This window comes from Cannabis sativa, chromosome 9 (assembly GCF_029168945.1).
Source record: "Cannabis sativa cultivar Pink pepper isolate KNU-18-1 chromosome 9, ASM2916894v1, whole genome shotgun sequence".
NCBI lineage: Eukaryota > Viridiplantae > Streptophyta > Magnoliopsida > Rosales > Cannabaceae > Cannabis > Cannabis sativa.
In genome coordinates, this window is record NC_083609.1 from 35,048,010 (window position 1) to 35,063,028 (window position 15,019).

The 15,019-nt window shown below is 32.6% G+C and overlaps 1 protein-coding gene across 1 annotated transcript; it reads left to right on the plus strand.

Annotated features, from left to right (window-relative positions):
• Positions 1–527: 527 nt before the first annotated feature.
• Positions 528–9,152, plus strand: LOC115722567 (transcription repressor KAN1). Its single transcript, XM_030651809.2, has 6 exons — positions 528–2,739; positions 2,932–3,008; positions 3,695–3,740; positions 4,135–4,306; positions 8,072–8,159; positions 8,713–9,152. Exons 1-6 carry the CDS (start codon positions 1,746–1,748, stop codon positions 8,827–8,829), a joined length of 1,494 nt encoding a protein of 497 aa, XP_030507669.2. The 5' UTR covers positions 528–1,745; the 3' UTR covers positions 8,830–9,152.
• Positions 9,153–15,019: the final 5,867 nt, after the last annotated feature.

Consider the following 15,019-nt stretch of genomic DNA (forward strand, 5'->3'; position numbering starts at 1 on the left):
TGAAATATACACATCAATACTTTCCCACATTTATCCAAACAACATTTAGTTGAAGAATACTTTTCTCTTCTGTACATGTTGGAAAAGGAATGCACCAAAAACTATACACACAACTAAAGGTCTTCAACCTTTTTTATTTCATTTCATTTTTACCCCTTTTTTTACTCTTTATTTTCTCTCTCTCTCTCTCTCTCTCTCTCTCTCTCTCAAGTACTTGTAAAACGGGGAAATGGTCTATAGTAAACGTGTTCCTACTTCCTAGAAATCAAAAATCAAACAGCATGCATTTACTATTACCCAATTTTGCATTTAATGAGGTATCCAAACACCACACCTAAATGAAAACAGTACTAGTTAATTTCTTCGCTCTCCCCTAGAGCTAGCTACTATGTTATCTCGGTGAAAGTATTCTATAAAAAATAGAAAATAGAAAGTGGGTAAGTTTCCAATAACACTACAATTAATTGCATGTACATTATTATATGATTATATGGATCACTGATTGAGCCTAGGGTTTTGAAAACCAAGCACTTGGAGATAGAGTGATGAGCTTGGAGTTTGGAGAGGGGTCATGTGGAGGAAAACATAATAAAACCCAGGATGCCAGACAAAGTTGTTAAAGATTAGAAGGGAATATTTGGGAGGATGTAAGGGGAATTAGAAGCTAATAATAATAATATTGTGGAATTAGGGTTTACGATGTGTACATAAGGAAGAAAACAAAAAACCCTTTGTGGCTTTTCTCTTTCATCTGATGATCTCTTTCTTTCTCTTTGAGGTCAATGGGTGGGTCTGCCCCCATCAAACTAAAATTCGTATTATATATAATATAAAATCAGTATATTTTATTAAAATTCAACATCTCGTGAGATTTTGAGAAAAAAAAAAATGATGAAAGAAAAAAAAAAAGAATTTTACTAGTACGCTCCAATATACGTAGCCTGGCCCTGCCACCATATATAAGCATAAATTTATATAAGAATAGTAAAGCCAGTTATTTTAATAAAATAAATAAATAAAAAGTATTAAAGGAGAGAGAGAGTATGAAGCGAAGAGAGTGGGGGAAAAGGAATCACACATGAGGGTGTCTTTCTCGGTCTAACAATTTTTATCCCGTCGTCTCCGGGGAAGGCAAAATCCAAAGTGACTATATTTTTTGGGGTTTGACTCTTTTACAAATTCTTTAGACCTTGTGCTCTTCTTCACTCCCACTACTTCTTCTTCTTCTTCTAGTGTCATTTTCCGAGATATACTCTCGAGGAGGAACACTATACCCAAATCCCCTACTTCATCTATCTTTCTCTCTCTCTTTCTATTTCATTACTTTTTGTTATTTTCCCTAGTTCTTTGCCTTAACAAATCCACACATCTATCCCTCTTTCATTATCCGTTCCATATGTCCAAATACCTTTTTTTTTATTCTCCTCTGTTTTTCTAATCAACATAATTCTCTTCATCCTCCATTATTAACTCATCCCTAACTTTGAGCTAGCGATAGCCATCTTTCTATTTCATTAGAGGAAGATATAAATATATATATAAAGCAAAAGAAAAAAAAGAGGATCAACCAACAAAAAAAAAAAGAGAAAAGAAAAGAAAAAGACCGGTACCCACTCACTTAATTCATCAATATATCTTCTTCTTTTCTTTCTTTACTTGTCTTCCTCATCAAGTTGGAGTAATTAAGAAAGAAAACAAACCTAGTGAAAATATTCGGAAAATTAGTTAAGACGGCCGGGAAAAATATGCCCTTGGAGGGGATTTTCATTGAGGCATCTTCTTCAACACCAACAGTACTTCCTGATCTTTCTCTCAACATAAGTCCCCCCAACACTACTAGTACTTGCTCTTCTTCCGCTGCTGCCGCAGCCCTTGATGATGCAAGGTTCGATCTCGATCTCTCATGCCGAAGAAGGGAAGCAGATAACAACAATTTAACAGCTTGCAGTAGTAGTAGTACTACGACTACTACTAACACCTCCAAAGCACACACCGACCTCTCTTTAGGGAGATTAAGCTTGATCAGCAGTAGTGGTAGTAATCTCAACGGAGCTGGGGACCAACCCCAAAACCCTTATCATCATCACCAACAGCACCATCCTCAATATGCTCACCATCTTTATAACCATACAATCAATCGCGGTGGCGGTGGTGGTGGCCTTTCGCTTCTAGATGTGTCGGCCGATGCTTTTCGTCCTATTAAGGGTATCCCGGTCTATCACAACCGCTCATTTCCTTTCTTCTCTGCTGATAACACAAGGGTTGTTGATCATGTTAAGGATCCCAAGATGTGCTTCTACCAAATGGCACCATCACTATCAGGAGCGACAGCGACCCCTTATTTTGGCAGTAGAGGAGGAGGAGGTGGTGGAGGGGTAGGGGGGTTGGATCCAATGTCGATGCTGAGCTCACCAGGGCTTCCAAATGGGTCTTCCATGGCTGCAGTAGCTGCTTATAGAGCTGCAAGGCTTAACGGTTTAGCTGCAGCTGCCGAGGCCTATAAATCAGCCAATAACCAGCTGCACCACCACCATCATCAACTCCATCAACATCATAATCATCTTCATCACCACAACAATCAGTACGGGCAGACGGAGATTAGCTCTCATGGGACGATGAGAGCTAGATTTTTGCCGAAACTGCCAACTAAGCGGAGTATGAGGGCACCAAGAATGCGCTGGACAAGCACCCTACATGCCCGTTTCGTCCATGCCGTTGAGCTTCTTGGCGGCCATGAGAGTATGTTATAGCATTATTATATTATCTTAATTTTCTCATTTTAATTTCTTTGTCTTTTGTCTAATTTGTAATATCAATCGTACATATATCTTTTAACGTTTTATTTTATTTTTATTTTTGGCGTTTTGGGTTAATTTGATTTCTGAATAATTAAGTTGGGATTGATCATGATGATGGTATGATAATAATCAGGAGCCACTCCAAAGTCGGTCCTAGAGCTGATGGATGTTAAAGATCTAACCTTAGCTCATGTTAAGAGCCATTTACAGGTATTAATGATGAAATGTGTATATATTTTTTGATTTTGAACTACATTACATACAGCTTTCTCTTTCTCTTTCTCTCTCCTCTCTTTCATGTGGGTCGGTTTTGGTCTATCACACGGGCACAGTTGCCAATGGAAAGCAGTGAATGAATAAATGAATGAATTTAACGAGATATATTGGATCGTATATAGCGAGCGATTTTCATATAAATATGAGTCTGATAGTTATAGCTCGATCATTTAACTACTGGGACCAGACCAGACCAGTCCAGACAGACAGCGTCTGCTTAATTTCAGACCAAAAAAAGAAAAACGAAAATGTAAATGTAATTGTAGTCTATCAATTAATAAGTAGATCATGATGATAAGGGACAAAAGTAGTAATCATTTTGCAATAATACTAACTCCATTAGTACTACATTATATTCAGCATTCACGTACCTCGAGATTAATGAATAAAAGAGAACACATTAATAAAATAATATAAATATATATTAATGTTTATGGTATCTGTATCTGTAGATGTATTCTTCAATTTGGTAAATTAAGAACGTTACATAACATGTATTTATTACTATTTCTTTTTTCAAAGTACATACATGTAGATATGAATTAATTAAATATTGATTTAAAGTGCGTATATCATAGTAAATGCATCCCATATATATTAATTAGTGTTTTAAATTGCAGATGTATCGAACTGTTAAGACTACTGACAAGCCTGCAGCCTCATCAGGTAATTCGTATTGCTAAGCCTCCTTCACCTTTTTCCTTTAGCCCCTTACAGCCTTAGCTTTTTTTTCTTCTCTTATTGTTACAAATTAATAGGCTTTATCGTCTTCGTTTTTATACTCCATATACAAATAATTAAATATATGTATGTATATACATAAATGTGTGCTGCCTATATGTGCAAAAGGTAAGTACTCCTTAACATACATCAATCACCCATGCCACATCACATGATACATTATATGTATGCACATGCATGATGCATATATTTACAAACATATATATATATAATGTTCCACATAATAAAAACATACATGGGTTGTTTTCGAAGTATAGTACTCTATCGTAATTATTTGGACCCAATATACTTTTGGTTAACATATGTGTAACAATATCAGGGCAATCAGAAGGGTCTGGAGAGGATGAAATGTCGCAGATTGGAATGAGCGGCTCAGATAGTACTGGTGGTTTACGTACTCAATATGTGGACCAAAGAGGACCGCCCGATCGGTCTAATTTACAACCTGATCAAATGGACTACCAAACAAGTCTTTGGAGTAATTCCTCCAGGTACTAATATGCTCTTAATTTCTTTAGATCTATATTTTCCTATTATTAGTATTGTTATATTGCTAATCATAAGATTCTATATGCCTAAACTTAATAAATAACTCCATATATATAATGCATGGTTTGCTTATTATATTATCAATATACAGCTCTCTACGTCCTTATTTTTTCAAGAATAAAAGGGTATTCTCAGGTGCAGCTTTTACTTTATTTTCTGTTTGGTTTCTTCTTTCTTTTTCTATGCATATAATTTTTTTTTTCTCTCTCTCTCTATCTTTTTATTTTTTTTTTATTTAAATATATATATGTCCTTTCTTTCTGCTGATTTGAGATAAGTAGCTTTGATGGGTTTAAATAAAGAAAAGCATCAAACACATGAACCAAATCGTATAAATTAGGATAAGAGAAAGCAACCAACTGCTTCACTTTGTTTTTCTTTTCGTTTATTAATATTATTGTGTTTTTAAGATTTTGTTTTTTAAAATTAAAATCTTAATAGTTAATGAATTATACTTTAATTTGGTCAATATAAAACTCAGGTTCTTATTCCATCCACGAGGAGAGATTGCATTACATATATGACAAAAAAAGTTTCTTCCTTGATTTAAGTGCGCTGACCTCTCCTTTTAATGTTCCTACTAACTATATATTATAAATCAATTACAAATATTTATATAAAGTAGCCTATGCTGTTTGGCACCAGCTTCCATATCAAATAATGGCATTCGATCGGTTTTTGTCTGATTTGTTTCCTCCTTGCACCCCACAATTTTGTTTTATAATTATTTCTTATATAATAATATTTATCATTATTTTCATTACAAATATATAACAAGATTTCGGTTTTTATATTTATAAAATATTGTATAGTTATAAAAATTAATTGAAAGAAAACTCTTTGCAAAGCAGTAAATATTGTGTTACAGCTAGTTTCCAGCTGCACTTTATCATTGCCAAAAACATTTGAACTAATTACTAGTTAGACAACATAAGTCAAATTTCAACAAATAAAATAATCATCAAAGACAAGAGAAAAGAGATATATTTTTGATACATATAAATTTACATCAGCACTCACAGCCAACATTGGATTTGGACTGAACTCGAAAAAATAAAGTGGTGCTACTTTGATCTCAAATATTGTAATGTACGTTGAGTACTATTAAAGATATATATATATATATATATATTAAAAGTTTCACTCACTGCTATATTTGGACATAAATATAACATACATAAAATTTTAATGATGGTGATCAACTTACCAGATGTCAACTAATTATGTCCATATATATAATATTCTGTGTTGAATTGCATCTAATTTGCCGGCCAATATATGCTAAGTATTTCTTCTGAACGAAATTCGAAAATGCCCTCACACAGAAATTTATGTGTATAAGTAGTAAACTATAAATGTTTGTGTTGATATGATACACATAACCGTACCCATGTCTGTGGTACGTAATAAAAAACAGTTGCTTATATAGCGATTTTTAACTGAACTAGTATTTATATAAATATATATAGCATCCAATTAAGATCATTAATTGTAGAAACCTAACTAAAACTAAACCTAATATAGGGTTTTATATATAGTTTATACATATTTATTATTTATGTAATTTTGTATACTATATATTTCTACTTTTAATTTGAAGAGGCGTGTGTAGTTCTTATAAAGCGAAAAAAACAGATAGAAAAATACATCATTTGATATTAATAAGTTATTATAAGTGCAACTATCGAACATATTCCAAATTTTTATATGAATAAGAAATTCACAATCTTTTCTTGAATAATCTGCATATATACGTGTTTCTCTGTAAATATATTTATGTTAATAAGAATATTCAGTTGTAATAGTTTTGTGTTTAATATACACATGCTGATTTATTATAAAAACCAAATTAAAAATATGCTTATTGATGGAAGGCAATTCCGTTTTGGTTATTAGAAAAATTATAAGTCAAATTATTTTATAGGATTATGTAAGTTACAGTTACAGTTATAGTTATAGTGATAGTTATAGTTATGGTTATAGTTATAATTATAGTTAAACATATCATAAATTTAAATAAGAGAATTGCTAAAAAAAAATTGCTTTCTCGTGTCATACAATTATTTGTGTAATAAAGTATTTATGTGGTGTTTGGTTGGAGGTAATGATTTCTCCACGTGTGATGAGAAACACCCGGTAAAAACAAAAAAACCAAATTCATATGAATATGATCATATATAATTTGTGTGCATGCATATCTTACAATACGGACATATATACACCATGAGTCGTGTTGAAATATAAGAATGTGAAGAAACTTTCTTTGAGAGTATATATCACTACTACTAATAAATAAGTTCTCCCTTGTAAAGTACAGTCGTTAGTTTCAAGGTTTGTTTTTTCATTTGCTGAGGACCTTACACATACTTGATTAATTAGTTTATTTTTAAAGAACTTAATTGGTACTTTTCCTTCTTTATATCATATCAACTTATATAGTTTTTATTATCTTTACCCTCCCAAGATATAATTTAATTATCAATTAGGATTAGGCTATGTATTCCGAGCTACAAACTTCTCCAACAAATAACTGAACTGGATCTCATCTCATAATCTGTTTGAAAATTTTTGCTTTTACTTTAAAGGCATTTCTTATTAATTTGGATCGGTATCTATAAAGAGAAGTTATAAACTAAGTATATATAGTTATAGTACACAAACTATATATAACTTTGTATATTCCATCTATTTCCAAGAAATTTGAAATTATTAAAGTATGAAATATATATATATATATATATATATATATATATATTTTGTAAGTAGGTGTGGAATATATATATATAATTCAAATAATAAATTTTACGAGTATCTCTTTTTGACGAAATGCATAATATAACTATAATATACATTATCATATATAGAAAAATTAAAATATATATATATAATTTATCTTAGTGACGAAAATAAAAAACACCCCTATAAGTAAAAGTGATACCCCACTTAAATGTGCTTATATTATACAAACTAATGTACCAATCTTCTCGTATGGTCATGTTTTGATCTTTTACAACTTAAACCACTGAATAAATAGAAAACAAGATCGAATTTGGTATGTGTAACCCATGAAAAAAATATATACATGCTTAAGAAAGAAAGAAAAAAAAAAAGCAAATTATCCATGAATTCATGTAATGTTACAAGATCGAATAGTTCATAGCGCCCCATATTTTAATTTAGAATAGAACCTTTTCTTTTCTCTTTTCTCTTTCCTGTTTTGGTTGAGTATGGTAAGTGTTTGTTGCTTATGGATTTTCAATCATTTTCTTATTGGTTGGAAGTGTGATCATGAATTTGTTCATATGTTCATGGCATATGTATATATATATATGGAGTACTAATTCATGAGTTACCATATATTTGACTTTTAATATATATATTTATTGAAAAATGCTAAAAAAAATCTATAGTGATTAACACTTTTTAACTATTAGTAGAATTAAGAATTAGATTTCACATAATTTATTTTAATAAATATTATAAAATATCACTAATCATTCTCACATCTACCTTTACAAGGGTATAGTACTGTGCCCAATATCATAAATTGTGCTTTGGATTATGTGATTAACTGAAATGTGGCTTCCACCCTTTTATTTATTTTATCCCAAATGATATTTGAATTACTTGCAATAGCTTAAAGTTGTATATGAATTTATTTAAAAAATAAATAAAGAATAACAGTTCATTATACTTTTAAAATTCAGCGGAAGAGAGGTATGGTCGTCTCAGAACAACTCTAGCGACATAGATGGGCTTCCACTACAGTCTTCAGTAATATCGCAACAAATTCAGGTCAGAATATTATCGATCTACTTACCAACTCCACCCATGCATTAGAATACTACTTATGCTGCACAAATTTTTAATTATAATGGGACGCTCATGTCTTTTGTATATTGTAAATTTTTAATTATTTTCGTAGCTATTACATATAGGAAAATTTAATTGTAGGACACATTTTTTGTCTCTTGTAGAAAGGTTTCTACTTTTAGTAATTAGAAAAATTATAGTATAATGATTGGGTACATTTTACATATTTTCATAAAATTTAGAATATTTCGAGCCTCTTATTTTATACATATATAATTGATTATTTTAAATTCAATTTATAATATCTTAAATTATTTAAATATCTGTAATTGAATGTTTTAAACTCAATTTTTGATTTTGTAAATTAGTTATTTTTTAATGGGTGAGATGCTTACATAATTATAATTATAATGCAGACAAAAAAATCTGCTTATTCATTGTTTTGATTATCTCTCATATAATAATAGAATTTCTCCTGATTGCAATGACTCTAATAAATTTGAATAAATTATAATAGTGAATTTCAACATAACAGGAATGCGAGTCAACTCGAGTGAAGAGCTATGTAGGAAACAACAACAGTTTTGAAGGAAAAATTCCTAGCTTGGAGTTCACCTTAGGCAGACCAGGCTGGCAAGGAGAAGAAATATGACAACTCGCTATTTTTTTTTTTATTCTCATCTTCTTCTTCCTTTTTTCCCTAGAATGTACCTTTCCATATAAATATATATAAAATCGATCTTCTACTCAAATCAGAAAAAAAAAAATGATCTTCTACTTCTTCAACACATTTTACAATATTCTAGAACTGCTTTTACAATATTCGTTGATGAAAATTATAGGTCATGAACGAAAGGGTGGATATTGATATTGGTGAAATAGTCTTCGTTATGTGTATGTATATATATGAGCTAAATTTGCAAGAAGTCAAGTGAGGGTAGTTATTTATGTAATACAACTTAATTTTTGAGGATTTTTTGTTTTTTGTTTTTTTTTAGTTTTTTTACAAGTATTTAATTAGTTTGTTGTGATCTCTAAGTAGACTTGAAAAAAGTATATTATTTACAAAGAAATGATTATATGAGAAATAAATGAGAATGTGTTGAATAAACAACCATAATAATTATGTTACTATATATGCTCTCAAGGAGCTCGCTTGAATGATTCAAGTATTTTATTAGTCAATTAGTCAATCTATTATGTTATTAAATAGTGTGATTATGTCAAAGAAAAAGACGAACAATGCTTCTAATCTTGAAGAATAGCTGGAGGAAGCTCTCAAGTTTGAGATAGATGAGTTGATAAAGGAGCTTGTTCCACGGAACAACCACTTTGTGAATAAAAAATTGGTGCTACGAAAGCTTTTCTCTAAAGTTAGTGTAAGTGCAACAGTTTCTGTATGGAAAATTATGTGGTTAGTTATCCATTCAGATTTCTGACTTTTCCTCTTTACTGTCTTGGTTCTATACATTGACCATCTAAGTTAGTCTTAGTTGTATCTGTTTAGTCTCTTTTGTTTTTACTGTTTGCCATGTCAGCTTTTAGCTTTTATATACTTTACTCGATTATGAATCGGTGCCAGCTGGCTTCAGCGGTTGTAGTTAGTTAAATGAGCCATTTCTTTCACAACTTGGTATATAATATGCTCATGTGGCTTTTTCTAACTAACTCTCATTTTTGGTAGAATCGTCTTTGATTCTTGCTCTGCTAGGGAAAAATATTTCTTTGGTGTTTCTGTGTTATTTGCAGATAGAAATTCATTGAATCTTCAAGAGCTTGAAGAAGGAGTACAAATCTGTGATGTCTAAGGAGAGTTCAGATTGAACTGCTGAAGGAATTTTAGCTTGATGGAAGCCAGGAGAGCTTGTCTTCTTGGATCTAAGAGTGCTTAGATATATTGTCTTGACTATGTTCAAGAATTAGGTAACATCGTGTAAAGTCATTTCAGATTATGTAGTTTGATTTGTAAAATCAGAACTGATGTATGTAATTGAATTAATTTTATAGTGGATGTTACTTTACCCGGTTCTTGGGGTCCCAAGCACTACTTGGTTGGAATATGTTTCTAATGCAGAGGAAGTTTGTAAATCTGGTGTTCATTGATTTAGCTTTCTAGTCTTAATTCTTCATAATATTCATTGAAGTCCAATTACTTAGCTTTCGGAGATGTTAGAACTTTCAATTGGTATTATAGCCAACTATTTCATGTAAAGAAATTGTGATTCTGTAGCTAAGTTTGATTGGTTTTATCGATTTAATCAATTCTGAGTGGGTTGTGCTGATCTATATTGGTGTAATTTTTTTTCTAGAAACTAATCCACTTCGAGATTCATCTCATTGTGCAACGTAGTTTCTTGTTCTATTGTGTGCAGATTGATAGGAAATGGAAATGTTCAGAGAAGGTAGATCTACCTCTCGTCCTCCCATGTTAGAAGGATGCAATTACCCTATTGGAAGACTAAAATAAGAGCTCTCTTGAAGGCTATGGATGGCAGTAGCCAAAGGTTGATCCCCACCTTTTGTGCTCGATGATGAAGAAGAAAAGATTAAGAAGTCCAGTGAATGATCTGTTGTAGAGATGGAACGAGCTAATTTCAATTCCAAAGCTCTACATGCTCTTTTTAATGTTGTTTTCACGAATCAACTCAAAGTGATTTCTAACTGTGAGGTTGCTAAAGATGCTTGGGAAAAGCTAAAAATCAAGAATGAAGGTACTGAAGCTGTTAAAAAGGGTTGACTGAGAGCTTTAGCTAAATCTTTTGAGAACCTATCTATGGAGGAAGATGAGTTCATTTCTGAAGTTCATGCTAAGCTATGTGACATCTCTAATGAATCTTATGTTCTTGGAAAGGTCTACTCCAACAAGAAATTGGTTAGAAAAGTTCTTGGGGTTCTTCCTAAGAGATTTATGTCCAAAGTGACGTCAATAGAAGAGAGTCGTGATATTGAAGCCCTTGACCTAGATGAGTTGATTGGTTCCTTGCAAAATTATGAGCTAACTCTTGAGAGATGGGACAAAGGAAAAGAAAACTAAGAATTCTAAAAAGGGCAAAATAGACATGGGTGTAGCCTTTATCCATATGAAAGAAATTTTGAAGCATGTTGACTTATCTGAAACCTTCATATATGCAAATCATGCTCTCTAAGCCAAGAATTATGCTCAGTTTCTAAAAGTAATTTCAAGAAATCTAATTTTGGAAACAAAGAAAATTCATCAAGCAAGAAACCCTCTCGTTTAAACAAGCATTCACAACAACATGAGAAAAGGGGGAAAGGAATTCAATGTCATGCTGGTTTTGGTCACATTCAGGCAGAATGTGCCAACACTCTAAAGAAAAAGAAAGCCTTCACTGTCACTTGGAGTGATAGTGAAGAAGAAGAGGCTAGTGGCGAGCTTAAGGAAGAAAAATCTGTAACTGCCTTCATGGCTTGTGAAACAGTCACTGAAGGATCAGATGGAGATGATGCATCTTCTAACTCTGAATCCATTATTGATGAGAAGAATAAAGCCTATGAAGACAATGGAGCTACATGGCCAAGAGGGTTAAAGAGCTTTAGGATCTGAACAAGGTTCTTGATGATAGTAAATTTGACCTTGAAGACAAACTCAAGAAACTAACATTGGAATTATGTTCCAATGATAGGGAAATATATAAGTTGACAGCAGAATTTGTGAGAACCAAGCAATCACTCTCTCACTTACCCTCGGGAACTGCTGCCTTGAATCAAATCCTTCGGAGCCATAAGCCAAATGGTGACAGAACATCAATTGGCTACAAATTGCTATACAAACAAGGTCATGATCTGGCTATTGATGAAAAATCGACATCATCCTCTACTGATAAGATAAAGTTTGTGTCTGCTGCTACTAATTTCAAGAACGAAGAGTTAGATATGCACTTAGTCGAACCCAACATGAACTCAGATAGAAGAGCTTCAGTTAATGAGAGATCCAATATCAAACAGAAAGAACGTTTTGGCCCGACTTGTCACTTTTGTAACAAGAGAGGTCACATCAGGCCTAGATGCTACAAGCTTAGAAAGTACTTGACAAACATTATCAACAATAAATTGGCTCAAAGAAACTTTCCTTTCACTCCACAACGTGAGAGTACTAAGAAGAGGAAACCCAAAAGTGACAATCATGCTCCGTTGCTCATACATCTTTATCTTCCATGAAAGATAATTGCTAGTATTTTGATAGTGGGTGTTCACGACATATGACTGGTTCCTATGAATCTTTACACAATTTTCATGCATCTAAAGAAGGGTTTGTCCCTTTGGTTATGGGAATAAAGGGGAGATAATGGGGCAAGGAGATTTAAATCTCTTAGATGTATTTCCTTTGACTGGAGTTTTTCTTGTAAAAGGATTAAAAGAAAATCTAATTAGCATCAATCAGCTTTGTGAAGCTAATTATGATGTTAGTTTCACTAAGTCCCAGTATTTAGTTACATCTAATGGGAAATCAATCCTCACAGGCAACAGAACGGTTGATCACTGTTATGTTCTAACTAGTCATGTGAAATTCCATAGAGTGTTTCTGGACAAACCAGATTTATAGAACTACAGACTTGGTCACCTAAACTACAGAGATCTAAAGAAAATTGTGACCATAAAAGCAGCTCGTGGAGTCCATGAATTTCGTTTGGAAAAGGTCGGTTGTGTGGTCCCTATCAACAAGCAAAATAAAACAAGTCCTCTCACCCTCCTATCAATGCTCTACTTACCTCTAGAGTTATACAACTGATGCATATTAATTTAATGGGTCCCATTGTATGTAGATGATTTCTCCAAATTTACTTGGGTGAACTTTCTAAAAGAAAAGTTAGATATACATTTGGTGCCTTCTTTGCTCTTTCCTTGAAACTACAGACTGAGAAAGATGTTACAATTGGCAAAGTATATCGTGTTAGAAGTGATCATGGCAAGGAATTTGAAAATGACATTTTGGCACATTTCTGTGATGAAATAGGGATTTGTCATGAGTTCTATGCTCCCAATACTCTCCAACAAAATGGGATAGTGGAACTATAAAAATAGGACACTTCAGGAGATGGCTCGGGTTATGCTTTGTGCTAAAGTTGTTTCTACTCATTTTTGGGCTGAGGCAGTGAATACAGCTTGTTGTATCTGCAATCGTGTCCATTAGAGACCTGGAACTACTCAAACTCTTTATGAACTATGGAAAGGGAAGACCCCTAACTTGAGTCATTTGCACATCTTTGGCTACGGTTGCTACATTTTAAATGATCGAGATCATCTAGGAAAATTCGATGTTCAAAGTGACGAAGGAAGTTTTCTCAAATATTTTGTCAACAGTCGTGCCTATCGTGTGTATAACAAAAGAACTTACACAATGATGGGGTCAATGAATGTAAAGTTTGATGATTTTGAAGTTTCAGACACTGTCCCATGATCCACATATCTCAATGATGCCTCTAGTGCCTAATGTTCAAGACACAACTGAAACACCAAGACCTCTTTCATTTGGAAATGTACTAGTGCCATTTGAGAACACAGCTAGTATTTCAACAGATGTACTAGCTACTTGTTGGAAATTATTTTACCAGGATCTTAGATCTACTCACAAGTATGTTTATTAACATCCTAAATATGAACTTTCTAAAACGATGAAATAAACACATATAAAGTTTAAGAAACCTTACATTGGGTGCAGCGGAATATATTCAGATATCTAGCCCTTGATTCCTTTCTGTAGCAGAGCATTATCAATATCTGAACCTGGATCTCTTTCTCTGAATCTTTGATGCTGAAACTCCTTTGCTGATGATCTTTCTTCACGATCTTCCTCACTATGATTGAGGTATCACTTGATGTGTGTGGGCACTACTCATACACTAAGGATTTCGAAATTATCAAGGAAGAAGAGAGAGAGTGGTCAGCTAAAGATACGGAGAGAGAAGGCTCAGTTTTTCTGAATAGAAAAAGTCAGAAGAAAAGTGTAATTTTCCTGAAGCCTTCACTATCTATTTATAGCATTCCAATAGGGTTAGATTTGAATTATATGGCATTAAAATAATGAAAATATCAGTTTAAATTTCCTACAAAAGTGGCTGGCCCTATACTAGTGGATTTGGGCCTCACTTTTTGCAATTTTGCAGTTTTACCTTTTCTGCATCTGATTTTCTCAAAAACGCCAATTTTCTAATTCAACCATTTAAATGCCAATTCTAACTATTTAATAACTATAAATAATTATTAAATAATATTGTCATTTATCATATTCATTAATTGAACCATACAAAGTATCATAATTAACAAATATGCCCCTAAAACTCTTTCTTTACAATTTCGCCCTTACTTAGTGAAAAATTCACAAATAGACATAGTCTAATTTGAGAATTATAATTGATTAATCAAAACCAATTACATGAGTCTTACAAGCAATATTATCTCAACTAGTGGGGGGACCATGGGTCTATATAACCGAGCTTCCAATAAGTAGATCAAGAATTTAGCACTAAAATTCACTAACTTATTAATTCTTCGTTGAATCCACGCATAGAACTTAGAATTGCACTCTCAGTATATAGAATGCTCTATATGTTCCACCATATAGACACATCATTAGTTATCCATTGTTATAATCCTAATGTGATCAATGATCCTCTATATGAACGATCTACACTGTAAAGGGATTAAATTACCGTTACACCCTACAATGTATTTTATCCTTAAAACACTTGACCCCGTATAAATGATATTTCAGCTTATGTGAAATGAGTACTCCACCATTTATGTTCGTTTGGTCAAGCTCGAAGGAGATCATCCTTCGCTTACTATTCGCCAGATAGAAGCTATAGATTCCATGTTTATGC

Coding starts and splice junctions, on each gene's coding strand:
- LOC115722567 (XM_030651809.2), top strand. CDS start 1,746: ATGCCCTTGGAGGGGATTTTCATTGAGGCATCTTCTTCAACACCAACA. Junction 2,740..2,931: donor GCTTCTTGGCGGCCATGAGA/GTATGTTATAGC, acceptor GATAATAATCAG/GAGCCACTCCAAAGTCGGTC. Junction 3,009..3,694: donor ATGTTAAGAGCCATTTACAG/GTATTAATGATG, acceptor TTTAAATTGCAG/ATGTATCGAACTGTTAAGAC.